Source organism: Cuculus canorus, chromosome 26, assembly GCF_017976375.1.
Source record: "Cuculus canorus isolate bCucCan1 chromosome 26, bCucCan1.pri, whole genome shotgun sequence".
NCBI lineage: Eukaryota > Metazoa > Chordata > Aves > Cuculiformes > Cuculidae > Cuculus > Cuculus canorus.
The window spans coordinates 1,693,698-1,709,398 of record NC_071426.1 but is presented as its reverse complement, the minus strand read 5'-3'; the positions used below and the strand labels follow the sequence as shown (position 1 = coordinate 1,709,398).

General features: G+C 58.2%; 1 protein-coding gene across 1 annotated transcript in view; it reads right to left on the bottom strand.

The window, feature by feature from the left end:
* The window catches only part of TACC1 (transforming acidic coiled-coil containing protein 1), a 38,731-nt gene extending 29,134 nt beyond the window's left edge, over nt 1-9,597 (bottom strand). The window contains exon 1 of the mRNA XM_054088825.1: nt 9,463-9,597. Coding sequence (XP_053944800.1) covers nt 9,463-9,479 — 17 coding nt within the window. The 5' untranslated portion in view covers nt 9,480-9,597. The remainder of the gene's footprint in view (nt 1-9,462) is intronic.
* Between the last annotated feature and the right edge of the window lie 6,104 nt (nt 9,598-15,701).

Genomic DNA, 15,701 nt, shown 5'->3' with positions numbered 1-15,701 from the left:
CAAATCCACCTATTTCTACTCAAACGCAGAGCTGGGGCATCATCCCCTGTGCTCATCGCTCCCAGCACCCTGCCAGGCGATTCCTGCTGTGTCATAGAATCAGGGAATGATCTGGGTTGGAAGGGACCTCAAAGCCCACCCAGTTCCAACACCTCCCACTGGATCAGGTTGTTGTTTCACCTGCTCTCTGTTTTCCTTGAACCCCTCCAGGGATGGGGCAGCCACCACTGCTCTGGGAAACCTGGGCCAGGGCCTCCCCACCCTCACAGGAAAACGCTTCTGCCTAAGATCTCATCTCAATCTCCCCTCTTTCAGCTGAAAACCATTCTCCCTCGTTCCATCCCTGCCCTTTCTGATTAAGGGCCCCTCCTCAGCCTCCCTTTAGCACTTTTCAGCTTTCCTGTCCCCCACTCTCTCTGGTGCTGCGCTTTGTCCTGTCATTCCCCCCATGCCCAGGGAAACCCCCACGCCAGAGAGGCGGGGGCTGTGAAACCAGATCCCACCCTGATTTATCACACATTTATCAGGACTGCACCTGTGCTGGATCACAGCCGGCGGGACGGCAGATTCCTTCCACTCTGCATGTGCCAGCAAACACCACCAGGCGCCCTTGGAGCTGATCCCACGGCACCCTCACCACTAGGACCCCCCAAATCCCAGGCAGAGCCGATTGCTCTGAGGATCCGGCCACCAAGGGAGAGGAGCAGAGGGCAGGGAAACACCTGTCTCTTCCATTTTCCAAGGAAACACTGACTTCAGCAGCCCTGGCCGATGCTGCACACTTCCATGGCAGCGAGTTTATTTATTTATGAAACTATTGTTGTTTAAAAATAACAGGCAGCAGTCCCTGCAGAAATAAACACTGCCAGGCTGGTCTCCCTCGGGAATCTTCCCCCCTAACGAGGGCTCCCAAATTCATTCCCTCCCACGCGCTTGCTAGAGAGAAGCAGATGACGTTAGTGATGCCGTGCAGCATCGAAGCGCTGGGAGGCATGGCTGGGGCTCGGGCAGAGGCTCTGTGACAGTCGCTGCCGCAGAGCCCGGAGCCCCAGCAGCGGGTCCTAAGGGTGACCCGGGGAAGGGCAGACAACTGTCCTGTGGAAACCAACCCATCCCACAGTGAATCAGCGCTATGGGTCCCGTGTACCCACACCAAGAGCCCGCGTGGCAGGCTGAGACCGCAGCGCCGTGCTTTCCTGTGAATCATCAGCCAGCTCCGAGCGCCAGGAATGAATCGCATGGGCAGGGAGGCCCCTGGGTCAGACCAGACCCGTCCGTCTGGTCTGCCTACCTCTATCACCAGCCTCTATCAGATGGCTCATTCCTCTCTGCGAAGCATCTCAAATAACCTCCTTACAGGGAGCCTTCCTTCCAAGATTCCATCTGTTAGTGTCCTTATTAAACATACACACAATCGCCGCATGCTTTTATTGTCTGGCTTCTGCCAAAGACAATCCTTTACCCTTTCAGACAACATTTCCAGACCTCCACATAGGTCCCTCTGCTTCAACCAGTGCTACCAGTTCCCAGCGCGTGTTGCTGGCAGGAACAGCTCACTGGTTTGGACCCTGGGATAATGCCCAGACCACAGCTCAGCGCTGCCCTCACATCATCCGGGTCCGCGAGCCAAGGAGCTCTGCAACCTCCCTGCTTCTGCGTAGAAGTCACCGAGCAAGAAGGGACGACGTGAGACTTGTCATAGCTTCACCAAAACCCCAGGAGCTGAAGCAACAACAGAACCTCAGCATCCTGTCGCCTACGTCTGCAGAAACGAGCAGCCGCTTCCCACCATGCGGAGCAGCAGAGCTGATTTCTGCAGATGAATTTTACATAAGGGGATCTCGCGCGGCGTGAGCCGCTCTGCAGCAGCGCTCGCTGCAGCCTGAACGCCTCCTCCCACACCCCCTTCGCACCAGCTGCTGCCCGGATCCCCACCGGCCCAGGGGAGCAACCGCATCGCCGGCAGCTGCGTGGGTTCTGCCGGTGACCGCAGAGAGAGAACAGAAACTCGAGTGACGCAGGAGCAGCAGCTGGCGCGGGTGCCAGGGCAGGAGCGAGCTGCCTCTGCTGCAGGGGAGAAGGCAGAGGATGCCGGATAGACTGGTTTCTACAGCCCTCCCACTTGTTGGATGAGGGAACAGGCGCACGTGTGCCGTTGGCGGAGGAAACCATTCCATTCCATTGTGATGGCTGCACACACCCCCACCCCATGTGCTCAGCGAGGACCCCCCCACTCCCATCCACTGCCCCGAGGAAGGAGAGTGGCAGGCAGGAATGGCATCAGCAGGATCAAACCACCCCAGCAGCAGTGTGGGCTGGGAAGCTCCCCACCTGCAAAGCCCTGGCGCAGGCAGATGCCGGAGCAGTGCAAGAGCAGAGCCTGCTCCCGCTTGCTCTTGACGGTGAGCAATTAAGAAAATGCCTCGAGTGGCATTTTCCAGCTTGGCACCCAACCCAGCTGGCTGCAAACCAAACGCTGAGGAGATAACCTGACTTTGTCAGTCCCACCAGCGGCTCTGGCTGCCAGACACCGCTTGGTGTAGTCAGCAGGCACGTTTCTGCAGGGCAGAGAGGATGCTGACCTGCTCAAAAAACAAAAAAGACCTGCCAGCAGCTTCCATCACGCGGTGAGCTGCAGCCCACGCACGCAGCGGCAGGACGGGCTGTCCTTGCACCGCTGGCACCTCACCGCAGCGCAGGAGACGGGCCAAGCTCTGCGCAAGCACAGCAGCTCGGGGACAGGCAGTGACAAACAGCCTGTGTGACGACGTACAGCCCACCAATGTACAGCCCAGCACCATCCTGCCCCTCTCCTGGTTGGAGTGTGGCAAAAGGTCAAACACAGCAGGTGCAGGAGGAGAGGTTGGTGTGGCAGCGTGGTGGTTCCCAGCTCCAGGAGGCTTTAATTGTGACCTCCCAGCAAAGGCTTCCTTGCTCAGGAACTGCTTTTCCTGGATTTGCCTCTGTTCAAACAAACACTGTGGGTTATGTACGTGACATTCTCCGTCAGCTCCACAAAGCACACAACAGGCAGCGCATTCCCTGGGAAGGGATCATCCAGGCTCTGGCAGCCCTTTCCCTGCAGATCACCAGTCCTGGTGGCTCTGGCCAAGGGCTGTCCTAGTTGCTCCAGGGAGGAGAACCGGGAGCAGGCAGGCAGCGGAGCATCTCAGCATCGACTGACCTAGAAACCACCCACAGCTCCTACGCTGCTTTGGTTTTCCAGGGAAGGGGGCGAGCAGCAGCACTCCGCTTCCAAGCAAGCAGGTGGAGCCCCAAGGGTTTGGGAACTGGAAGAGCCCTGGCATCAGAGAGCCAGCTAGAAGATGCAAAAGCTTGCTGATCCTTGCAGGAAGCCAGCTGCCCCCAGAGGTAACAGCTCTGTCTTCAGACAGCCTTTCCCTTATTTTATACGCTGTATTTTCATGATGAGCTTCCTCTTGTCTGGCTGGCAGCGGTGCCTCTGCCTGGCCTTGCGCCCCACAAACCCAGCGTGCCCAACTCTCGCCGTTACCACGCCTCAGTCCGCGGGCAGGGTGTGGGCATCAGGCGCTGCAGAACAGGTATCGCACGGCCACACTTGTCTCGTTTGAAGCTGCAGCGCCCCGGGTGAGGGCAAGGCGTGCACCTGGAGTTTCCATTCTCAGCCCTTTCATTAGGCGGGAGAACATCTATTTCTGGCTGAGGCGCTCTTCTGGGCACGGTCCAGCAAGCCAGAAATGGATCATTTGTGAGTTTTCATTTTTCCTCTCCACTCCTGATGCCCTGCTCCGCTGCAGCAGGGCCGTTCGCTCCCCGTGAGGACCGGGGTTTGGCTCCTCATGGCCAGATCCAGGATGGAGCACATGGACGGCACCATTGGCTGTGCCCTGGTGGAAAGGAGCCTTAAGGCAAGGTCTGGCAGGGACAGCACAGGACGATCAGAACACCGATGAAACAAGAATCCGTATTTCACTGCTGTTTAAGTCTCCTTAGGAGCTTGCAATAAGCACTTTATCCACACAACATTTATCTCCTCCAGAAAAGAAGGTTTGAGGTGTTTCATGAGAACATTTTTCTGCTGCTGTCTTTTACGCCTCCCTGTTTCTATTTATCATGTTTTCCTCAGCTCAAAGCGGGCCTGCGCATGGGTAAAAAGGTAAGTTATTCGCTGCTGTTGTGTTGTGAAAAATGCAGACTTGGGGAATTAGGAGAACCTCACACAAAGGCTGGTGTGCCAGCGATGGCTTCATAAGGCGCTTCCTGACCTTTGCTGTGAGATGAAAAGATGAAGAGTGGTAACTCCTGCCTCCAACTCATCTTCTGGGGCTGCAGAGCACAGCCAAGGAGAGGCTCAGCCTTCCTCTTCCCTGATAGCCTGAAGCAAAAAGGGAATTGGGCCCTGGGAAAAAGCAGACAGTGGGCAAGTGGGGAACCAAGAAAGAGCGGCAGCACCGGCTGAAGACCACGGGGTCTGTCCCTGCGAGGGGTGGGGATGGCAGCACAGCAGCATCCTGGAACATCCCAGGTGCAACAGCATCCTGGATCATCCCAGAGCATTCCCTAGGCATGGCTTTATCCTAGAGCACCCTGGAACATCCCCCAGGCATGGCAGTATCCCGGAGCACCCTGGAACATCCTCCAGGCATGGCAGCATCCTGGAGCATCGCAGAACATCCCCTAGGCATGGCAGTATCCCAGAGCATTTGGAACATCCCCTAGGCATGGCACTATCCCGAAGCATCCCAGAACATCCCCTAGGCATGGCAGTATCCCGGAGCATCCCAGAACATCCCCCAGGCATGGCAGTATCCCAGAGCATTTGGAACATCCCCTAGGCATGGCACTATCCCGAAGCATCCCAGAGCATCCCCCAGGCATGACACTATCCCGAAGCATCCCAGAGCATCCCCCAGGCACGGCAGTATCCCGCAGTATCCCGGAGCATCCCGGGGCGGGCGCTGCTCTCGCTAGAGGGCACTCCAGGACGGGATTTCCAAGGGCTGCAGCATCTCCCACACTTCGGGGTGCGGAGCGCTGGGGCTGTGCATCGCCTTCCCCCGGGCTCGCATCGCCCCGCAGGGTGCGAACAGGGGAGCTGGGCGGGAGCCCGGGAGAGAGGGATGCTCCGGGATGCTGCGGGATGCTCCGGGATGCTGCTGCCACCCAGCGCAGGGCATAGACCAACAGAGCCCTGGGGATGAGCTGACGCCTCTGGAGCTTGAAGACCCTCCAGCACCATCCCAGGCAGGCAGGAGCACAGCAGAGACTCTGCCCCCTTCGCTGCCCTCTCCTACCTCCTCACCCCATCCCTCCTCCTGCAGCACTCACGCTGTGCTCGTGCTCACAGACGCGGGGGGCTGCAGGGGCGCAGCCCCGTAACGCTTTGCAGTCGCTGCACCTGCAGGGTGGAAAGGGGCAACCGGCCCGATTCAACCCCGCTGGCATCTGGGGCGCCTTCCACCACCCAGAGGAGGTCCCTGCCAAGGAAGAAGGGAGGGCCAACCCGTGACAGGAGAGTTCTCGCCTTCCTTTTGTCTGTCCTGACCTTGGTGGTGCCGCAGCCTGGATACGGATCACGGGGCTGAGAGGCACAACACGTCATGCCCTGGGATTCAGGCAGACAAAACACACTTTCCTCCCAGCTCAGGCTCTGCCATCTGCTCACCAGGGCACAGCAGAACCGAGGTGTCACCGGCGGCGGCAATGCCCGGAGCAGCAGAGCAATGCCCAGCGTGGGACAACACTGCCGAGCAGCTCAGCTCCCCCAGGACCCTTCACAGCCCTGGATGTGACAGTTCCCATCGCTACACATTCCATCCAAATAGCTCTACAAAAATAGAAGCCAAGGACACAACTGTCAGGCATGAGCCCCCGCCACCACCAGCCACCCCCCGCCCCAGCTGCCTTTCCCCACCACACCGCCATCAAATTAATAAACACACACAGTGCTGCCTGCATGAAAAAGGACCAACACGAAAACGAACGCACTGATATTCCTGCATTTTAAAAACAACCACAGTTTGATCTCACTGCTGCTGCTCACGGGGATGTGAGGATGCAAAGCAATTCAATAGAAACAGGCTCAAGGTACGTGAGTTCCAGCCTGATTTTCTCACTGATGCTTTATGAACACTGGCATCTGCCTCCATCTTCCTGCTTCTTTACTCCCCTATCAACTCCTTCGCTCTGTTTGCTAAAAATACCGGTGCTATGCAGCAGGAATGCTCTTATCAGGTGTTTGTCAGGCCCTGGCTGGGTTGGAAGCAGATGATCTTTAAGGTTCCTTCTAACTCAAACCGTTCTCTGATTCTATTCTATGATTCTGTGATATGGGGAAGGCAAGCAGCGCCTTCGCCCCTCAGCGCGGGGTGCTGGCAGGGACGGGGGGCACCCGAGGAGCGAAGGAACGATCAGGGTGAGGGAAATGATAACGGATGGGAGAGGAACCAAAGTTTGCTCAAGGTGGAGCAAAGAGGTAGGAAGGAGAAGCAGCCGAGACCCACCAGACCCTCTCCCCTATCAATGACAACCTGGATGTGCCGTTGACGGTGAAAGAACAGCTGTGTAAGCAGTGCATTTAGAAAGGCTGCCCTTCCCTGACCAAATTAAATCCCAGCATGCCAGGAGGTGCTGCAGTGGTGTGGTTCACAGCCACACGCGACAGTTGTGTCCTAGACCTCACCTCTACTACACAAACCTAAACACCAGAGGCACTGCTTTGCTCGTTGTTTTGCCCGCACACAGCATTTATGATCCGTGCTCGGCTCTCGGTGTCCTCTCCCACCCCGGGCTGATAACACTCCACTGTGACCTCAGGGCTGAAATCTCCCGCTATCACCACCAGCCCTTCAAGATGCCCATCCCCGTGGCGTCTGACCACCTACTCACCAGGCTCCCAGGACGCTCCTTACTCCGCAGAGCCCAAGGCTTCGGCAGCGAGGATGCTGGCTCTGCACCCTGGCACAGGGTGGGAACTGTTGGGATGCAACTTTGCTGCCAGGTTGTTAATAACGGGTCAGCACACAGCCTAGCGTCAAGGAACCGGCATCCCACAAGCAATCACATCAGCTGCCGGACTTGTTCCCTTTCCCTCCCTTCTTCCACATAGCAAACCTTTCAGTTTTTTTTCTGAAAAAAACTGAAAATTCAAATATTAATCTTTTTTTCTGTTGATCAGGGTGTTCTGGCTTAGGTTGCGCTATTTTTTGACCAGAAAAGTGTTGATACCCTTGAGAGGCTTCACCTTCCTAAGGAGGAACAACCACAACAGCAAAGCACAAAAAAACCCATCAAAATGAACCAAACCTTGGATGAAATAAAAAGCCCTGATGGGCTCGAGCGCCCTCCTGCCCGCAGCCACGCACCCCAATGCAGGCGCTGCAGGGAACCCCCCCTCCACCTGCAGCTCCCGCAGCAGCTGCAGTCGTTCCAACAGCTCCGGCCACGCCAGGCACCCCCGATCCCACAAATGCACCCGGTAAAGGGAGTGTTACCTCTGCTGCGGGTGTGCTGGGAGAGTGGCTGGAGGCTGTGTCCGGTGCCTGTGCCCCCGTCAGGCAATGGCCATGTGGGGCGCAGCGCGGGGCCGTGTGTGTGGCTGCAGAATCCCTGGCAGCGCAGCCACCAGCACTCCCAGGGCATCCGGAGGTGCTGGCAGCTGCCTGTGCCACTCGGGATGCCCCCTCTGGGATGCTCATCACCTCCCAGCACTGCACCCACAGCTCGGAAAAACCCAGCAGCGAGGAGCTCCGAGTGTGGCTCAGGAAGAGATCTGCTCCAAATCCTTCCCAGCAGCTCCATAGGGAACAAGGGATCCCGCTCCAGCACCCCTGCCAATCAGTGCTGGCAGAACCTGGCCGGGATGGGAGCACATGGTGGGGTCAGGCTGGAGCACAAGCCCAGAGCTCTGAGCAGGTATGGAAAAGAGGCGAAGAGAGGACTTCTGGCATTCCCGATGCAGAGCTCAGAGTGGTCTTTTGGCCGCCCTGATGCTCTGCGTGCATTTAAAAGGCAGAACACCGCATAAATGATGTGCTGCGCCTGGTGTCGCTGCCCACCTTCCCCGCTCTGCAGCAGAGGACGAGCCCTGCCTGTCCAACAGGTGGGAGCCACCCCCCCGTGCCAGGCTGGGCACCATCCGAGCATCACAGTCCCTGCACAGCATCCGTTGTGCCATGCCCGAGGGCTGGCCCTTGGCACGAGCATCCTTCCGGAGGGCTCAGCCCTTTTGTTTCCGTGCCTTTGGTTTCAAAAGAGTTTCCTGCAGCCGTTTCCAAGCAGTGCATTTAGAAAAGCTGCCCTTCCCTGCCCGTGTTATATCCCGGTGTGCCAGGAGATGCTGAACTGGTGTAGTTCACGGCTGCACTTCAGCTCAGCGCCCCCGAAGCAGGGGGAGCGCTGCCTGGCACCTGCAGAGCTGGAGCTGGGATGCTGCATCCAGCCGTCAGGGACCGATCTCGGAAATGCCCTTCCACGAGGCCTCCAGGCAGCTGGAATTCAGTGTTTCCTAAGCAGTCTGTCCTGTCGGAGCAGGAATCTCAGCTAAAGGGGTGAACCCAAAGGCATCACCCTCTCTGCACCAGGCAGGGGAGCAGAGGCTCCAGCATCGCAAGGCTGTCGTGCTGGGCAGAGCTGGGGGACGCTGTGCCGGACGCTGAGCAGGGGATGTGTCCCTGCTGCCACTCTGTGCTCCCTATTTCAGCTCCATCTGCAGCGCCCCTTGGCAAAGGGGCCCCTCCCTGGAGCCATGAACACATACCGACCTCTGGGAACTTTCCGGTCAGATGCTGCGAGGACAAATCGGGAGGGGGAAGGCACCAAAACTAAATGAGAATGACGTAGCACCCTGGGAGAGAAAACTGGTTGCCAAACACCAAACAGTGCAGAGTGCCACCCCACCCCACCCTCCCTAGAGCTCCCTCAGACTGACAAACACTGGCATAAACCTAACTCAGCTTTCCCAGCCCTGCAGGACGACAGCGAGGGGATGTATCACCGTCTGCAAGCCACAACCTCTGCTTTAGAGCAGGGATGGGTCCTGTTCGAGACCCCCAGGAGCCCCAGTCCAGCCCCGAGCTGCGGCACAGCCGCGCTCTGAGGGTTTGGAGTTGAGCACAGCTGCACGCGATGGCTTCGCTTCCCAGCTGTGCTCCGTGTCCCAAGACCTTTAACAGTCACACACAGCCAATGCCACAGCCCAGCACGCCGTTCTCCTGAGGGCAGGGGCTGGCGCTGCTCGTGGAGGCACAACAGGCACAGTGCCGAGAGAGGCGTGCGGGGCTGCAGAGCAGCCAGGTGTGCCCCAGCTGTAGGGATCTGCTCATCCCAAGGGCAGCAGCCAGGGCTCTGGGGCCATCCCACTGCTCCGCTGGCACAGCTCACGGGGCTCCGGCACCCCCTGCCCATTCGGCACCTCGAGGGGCACCAAAGCTGGCCGGCGGGGCGGCTGCTGTCTGCAAGGAGGCAGGCGGCAATAATTACCTGGGCGCTAATTCCATGGAACTTCCCGTGTGCCTGGGAAAGAGGCTGGCCAAGCCCTCGCTGCCGCCCGAGGCAGAGGTTCACTGTTTGTTTTTTTTCCAGGGACAGTGACTAAGAGCTGGCTCTGTCACATGGATGGTGTTTAAATGCCTCCTTGGAGCCTCCCATCTAATTGCCACTGCCTCCAATCCTGCCCGGAGCCAGCACCGCTGGGTGCACGGTGGCTGGAGGAGCATCTCGCCTCTGCGGCGACATCCCAGCACCTCGATCCGTGCCCACTGTCAGCGCAGCAGCAAAATGCCTTGGAGAGAATGTGCTGCATCCGAGCCCTCCTGTGCCTGAGCCCTTCTTCACCTGCGGCTCGCTCGGAGCACCGGTGGCATCTCGGCTCTCGGCTTGCCGAGGCAGGGCAGCCCTGGCCGGCTGCGCAGGCAGAGCGGAGCTGCGTGCCAGCACACCGCGTTGGATCCCAGTCTGGCAGCTCCTCCTTAGCAACACAAACAGAGCCACAACACGGGCCCCGGCGGCAGATAGCATCGCCGCCCGGCGCGGAGGCTCTGGCGGGGAGCCCAGCGTGCCCACGCGGGCCGGCTGGCAGGTGCCGGTGCCTCGCTCTGCTTTGGGAAAGCACCACGAGATCCAGCTTCCCGGCAGGGCAAAGCAGGGAGGAAGCTGTGATGGCTTTCCAAGGTCTACCATCACAGGTCGTGATGGTCTTCCAAGGTCTACCATTGCAGGGGTTGGTGGGAGCCTGGGAAGGGCTCTGCATCATGGGGTGGCCGAGAAGACCTCGCTCCCGCTCTCCTCCTCCCTCTTGCCCAATGCGAGCTTCCCAGCCCTCAGCTCCCTTCTCCTTCCTACCTTTCCAGCTGCAGACCTGTCCTGGGCTCCGTCACTCTCTGCTACCTGTGCCGGGACTCCTTCAAAAGCCACTGGTGTGAGCGAGTGCCTGGAAAAGGAGCAGGGAGGAAGGAAGGGGATGGGCAGGGTGGGGAGCGCCAGGCTGAGGCGAGTGTCCCTGCAGCCTGGGAAAAGGGAGGAGGATGCTCTGTGATATTTGGCGAGTGCTTCCCGGGCTGGGAGAGGAAACCAGCAGGACAGACAGTGCTGGTCCAGCTGTCCACGCATGCCGCTGCGGTACCAGAGCCCCTCGGCAAATGCCGATCCTGCGCCGTCTCCTACTGGGGCCCCACTGGTGTCATGCTGTAAAAATGCACTCTTGGCTGGAATTTGGCAGCCTGGCCTCTGGCAGGGAGGAAACTCTCCACTTCCAGGAGGAGAAGGAGCTGCGGTGCTGGGGCTGCGGGGCAATGAGATGGGGAAATATCCCTGAGCTCCCGCAAGGCTGGGGATGGAGGACAGGGAGCAGTGGATGTGCCTCTGGATTGAGGGTCACGGAAGCTGCTCAGACCGGGGAACAGGGATGGATGGAGCCACCGAGCCTCACAGAGAGCCTGGAAGGAGACAGCATCGCCCTGTGCAGAAGGCGCCGGATTTGGGGCAGTGGGGGGACAGCCAGGAGTTTTAGCTGAGGAGCAGAAAACAGATTTTGGAACAGAGGAGCTGTTTTCCTCCGAAGTTTTGGAGGCTTTGTTTGGGGCTCCACCCCAGCAATGGGTTTTCACAGCCGAGACATTGATACCCTGGCGAGCATCCCTGCATCCCACGGCCTCTCCTCTCCAGCTCTCCCCTCCGGGACAGCCCCCACCTCCGCCCCAGTTCCCACACTCCGAGAACATCACAACTCCCAGTTTGCCCCAGTCCAGGCTGCAGTCTGCTCCTGGACAGGACTCAGCCCGCCACACACGCATGGAAACCGGCTCAAGTCTTTCGATTTAAGCACCCAGCGCCCCCTCCTCCCGGTTTTTTTGCCGGATGCGGCCCCCGCCCGCTCCTGCAGAGGGAGCGCAAGGAGAGGGAATGGGCGGTGGGACCTCGCAGCCATTTCAGCCTCGAGAAGGGGATGTTGCTTCCCAAAAGGATGGGGGGAAACTGCTCAGATAGGGACCTTCCCTCGACAAACACATCCTGCAGTCCGGTCCCGAAGCCCCCGGTGCCCCCCTGCGCCCCTCACCTGGCCAGAGGGACCGGAACCAGCATCCCCACCTCCTGCACGAAGGGAGGAGGAGGATGGGGATGGGGAAGGACATTGCTGTGTCTCACAAGGAGAGGGACACCTGGGCGAGCAGGGGAGGGGTGTTGCAGCCCAGGAGCCCACTTCGCTCTTGCCTTGGGGAGCTCCTCGTCTGTGCACCTTGGGATGCCCAAGCATCCTCCCTGGCCACCCGCTGCTGCCTCCGGCCAGAAGGGCAGAGTGTGGGCACCTCGGTCAAGGAGAAGAGGTTCTACTCCTTCACTTTGCTTGAATAGCTGTGTGTCCTACCTGTACCAGGAGCCATGCTCAGTGAGGCTTGGCTTGTGGCAATGCCCATGCCACCCCCAGACCCAGCACACAGCCCCCAGGCTCTGCCAGCCCAGCACACAGCCCATGGCACCCCCAGACCCTGCCAGCCCTGGCACACAGCCCATGCCACCCCCAGACCCTGCCAGCCCGGCACACAGCCCATGCCACCCCCAGCCCCAGCACACAGCCCCCAGGCCCTGCCAACCCTGCAGACCCCACCATCGCCCCAGGATCTGGGGCAGGAAAGCTCTCCTGTGTGGCAGCTCACTTCAGCAGAGGGCACTGCTGCTCGCCTGGTTGCCTCATTGCTGGCCAGAGTCCAGCCTCAAACTCCCAACTCCCCACTTGCTCTTTCTTTTCAGCTGAAACTTCCTGTTAGTTATCATTTTCATTCTTTACCCCTTCAGCAGTGCAGAAAATTGGCACTTAATTCGCCCTGCGCGGCTGTGTGGTGGCAGCTTAATTGACCCTGGTTGCATCACCCTGGCCGCATCTCGGTCAGTGAGCTCAGCCTTGTGCCACATTAATTTCCCATCCACTCTTTGTTTATCTGCCCTTTTCAGGGATGCTGCTCGCATTCAAATCCAGGCGAGCGTCCTGGAGAAAAACCTGCTGCCATGGGGCAGGGGTGGCCTGCTCTGCCCAGTCCCTCCCAAGGTCAGCATTCAGAGAAATCTGGTTTCCGCAGCTCCCTGCCTTCCTCAGCTGTTCCACAGCTCCAATCCCAGCCCGTTTCAGCAGCCCACCTTTGATACCACGGGTTCAGAAAGATGTTGCAACTCTTGGAGCTTCTCCAAGCCTTGAAAAATCGGTCAGAAATCTGAGCCTTGGGTTGCAGCCCTGACTTTCCCAGTTGTTTTCCAAGAGCTGGTCCCAAGCATCTGGCCTTGCGTGAGCTGGAAGGTTCGCAGAGGGCGTCAGGCAAAACCAGAGCGGGGAGGATGGAGTGGCACACTGACCAGAGAGCTTACACTAAAAACAGCTTCAGAGCCATCACCCAAACACAGTCCCAGCCTCGCTCCAACTCCCGTATTGCATCATTTGGGGCAGAGATTGCTGCATGAGTACCTGAAACAATTGGTATTCAGAGCATAATAAAATTCCACGTGTGGTTCACCATCCAAACAGGACTGCATTATGGCAGATGTCTAGCAGAGGGGTAAAATCTCCAGGTGACTGAAGGAAGCTCTTGGTTTGGAACACTCCTGAACCCTGGAAGCGGGATGCCAGTTGCTCCTCCGTTGTGCAGCAGCCAGAGCAGAGCGCTGCCACCAAGGCTGTGCCCAGCTGTCCGCTCTGGCACGGAGCCATCCGAGCACCCCACGGAGCAGCAGGATCCCCCTCACCACGCCAGGCTCTCAGGAACATCAAGATCACACCAGCAGGAACTGATCCCAGAGGATCTCCCTGGAGCGTGGAGGGATGGGCTTGGGTACAGGTTCCCAGGACAGGTCCTCAGTGCTGTGCATCCTGGATGCTCCGCTAAGGAGGGCTTTCCTCCTATTTAATGGATCGCCACTCCATTTGCATTGGGCCATGGAGTCCTTCCAACACTCAGAATACAATGACTTAGTATCTGCTGCTTTGGAGTTTGCATCCAGGCTGAAAACCCGGCCAGCTGGGAGCATGCTGGGACCAGGCTGGAGTACAAAGAACAATGGAAAGGCACGGCAAGGGGTGGTGGAGAGGCAGGACCCAGCCCTCGGTGTCAGCGCTGCATCTGGGCCTGCTTTGAGCAGCCCTCTGGTTCTCCACCTAGAGAGGATCACAGCTTCCAGAGCCTCCTTTCAACTCTGTGCCTTATCCCTTCTCTCCGCTTCCCTGCGTTTTCAGGCGGTGGGCTCTGCGTGCCAAATGGGATGCTGGAGAAGGCGCTGCTGCCTGGATGGGCTCCAGATGCAATGCAGTTAATCCATTTTTATAGCCGGGAGCAGGTGTCTCCTGCATCACAAGCAGCCAGTTTAAAGACCCCTCTTTTCCTTTGGCCACAATCCTTCCCAGATTCTGAAGGCATCGCTGCAACTCAATGCCCACCAGCTCCAGAAATGGCCTTCGGATGCCTCTGTGGGACTGAGGTCCAACTTGCTACGCCTCCGATTCTCACCTGTGCACAGGGAAGCAGAGCAGCAGGGGCTCCGGATGCGGCCCCGGCCAGAGAAGCAGAGCCGTAGGTGTCCCCGTACCTCACTCGTGTCCTTCAGAGCTGCCACCTCCGGTATAGGAGCACCCAGTCCTGCAGGGTGTGCAGCCTCCCGTGGGATTTACAGCCTGACCTGTGCATGTGCAAAATGAGGAATACAGCAGCAGGGCTGTGGAGAAACTCCTTTTTACCTGTACTTTCCCCCCAATTCCTCCAACTGTGCTCACCTTCGCTGCACAAGGATTTGCACAAGCAAAGAGCGCCCACGTGTCAGTGGCTGCGGATCTGGAGCAACTGGGGGGAGAGAGTTGGTACCTGCGGGGAGGAAAAGCAAAAACCCTTCTTTTGGAGGCTGGAAAGGCCAAAGGGTTTGTTTTTCCATTCCAAGACCACAGCGATGTGGTGAGTGGAATCCGGTCAAGAAACACCATCCAAACCCACAGCTCCCGGCGTTGCTCTGGGCAAACAACACCTCAAAAGGGATCTCAGTCCCTGCCTGCCTCATCTCCAGCTCCGACAGGGAGAGGGGACCCACTACCAGGATGCAGTGCTGGCTCCCACGCTCAGCGCTTGCCATGCCGTAAGCAGCACCATCCCCAAAGTGACCAGAAGCCCCTGGCTTTGCCGAGGGGCTGCAGCCACATGTTCCACAGCTCTGCTGAAGGCAGCAGGTCCTGCGGGGCTGGAGAGACCCTGGGAAAGGGTCACGGCCGTGGGGAGCCATCCCAGCCAGGGACCTTCGCCACAGGCTGCTACCGGCATGCTTGGATGCGATCGCCCTGTGGAGACAAAGAGCCATTACTGGATTCAGCTGCCCTGGGTATTTTTTTTCCGCCTCTTCGATGAATCACCTGCTAAAAATATTATAAATTGAGTTGCTGGCCAGACCTTTCACTTCTCTGGAAGCAAAAATATTTATTTTACTCAAGCCGTGCCTGTGTTTTAACAGAACTTTATGATCAATTTCTGAGGAATGTGCCATGCTCTATATTCAAATTACAACTTTTTTTGGCTCGCAGCGTAAATTTAAAATGTCTTGTTTAAGACCCAACTGTTGGGCTGCCAGAAAAATGTGGTTTCAGCTGTTTTTCTCCCAAATCCCCCACTTTGCCCAGCGGATGGTTGTTTTCACCCCAGGTGTGCACCTGGCGCTGGCGGCACCGGCAGGAATCGAGGGGTGCAGGCTGGGAGCTTTTCCTTGCGTGGAGAAAGCAGCACTTAATTAACAGCATGGTGATGAAGATGGGGTGGGGGTCTCCAGAGCTGCACAGAAAGTCAGGACAACCTCTCTCTTCATTGCATAGGTCCGTGTTTTTGAGAGCTGAAGCAGGACTCTCCTTGCAGGGGCTCCAGGCTGGTGGGAACGCAATGCGAGCTGTTAGACATCGATGCCCAAGATCCTCGAGCTGTCCGGGCAAGTTGGATATCATCACAGAGATGCTTGGAGCCAAAGGAGTTTGTCTGGCAGCACCTTCGTCCTCCCAAGGCGTGTGGATGGGTCGCGGCGTGGTGCCAGGGTGCTGGCAACAGGGTCAATGCCACCATCCCACTCGAGGTCCTGCCAGGCTCGTACACCGTTGGCTCATCCCGCCTCCCGTGCCAGGCGCACCTTCCCTATAAATCTCTCCACTCTCATCTGAATTCAAGGAGGAAACGAGAGAAATTTATTTCGCTTGCTTCAAGGCAGAGAGAATA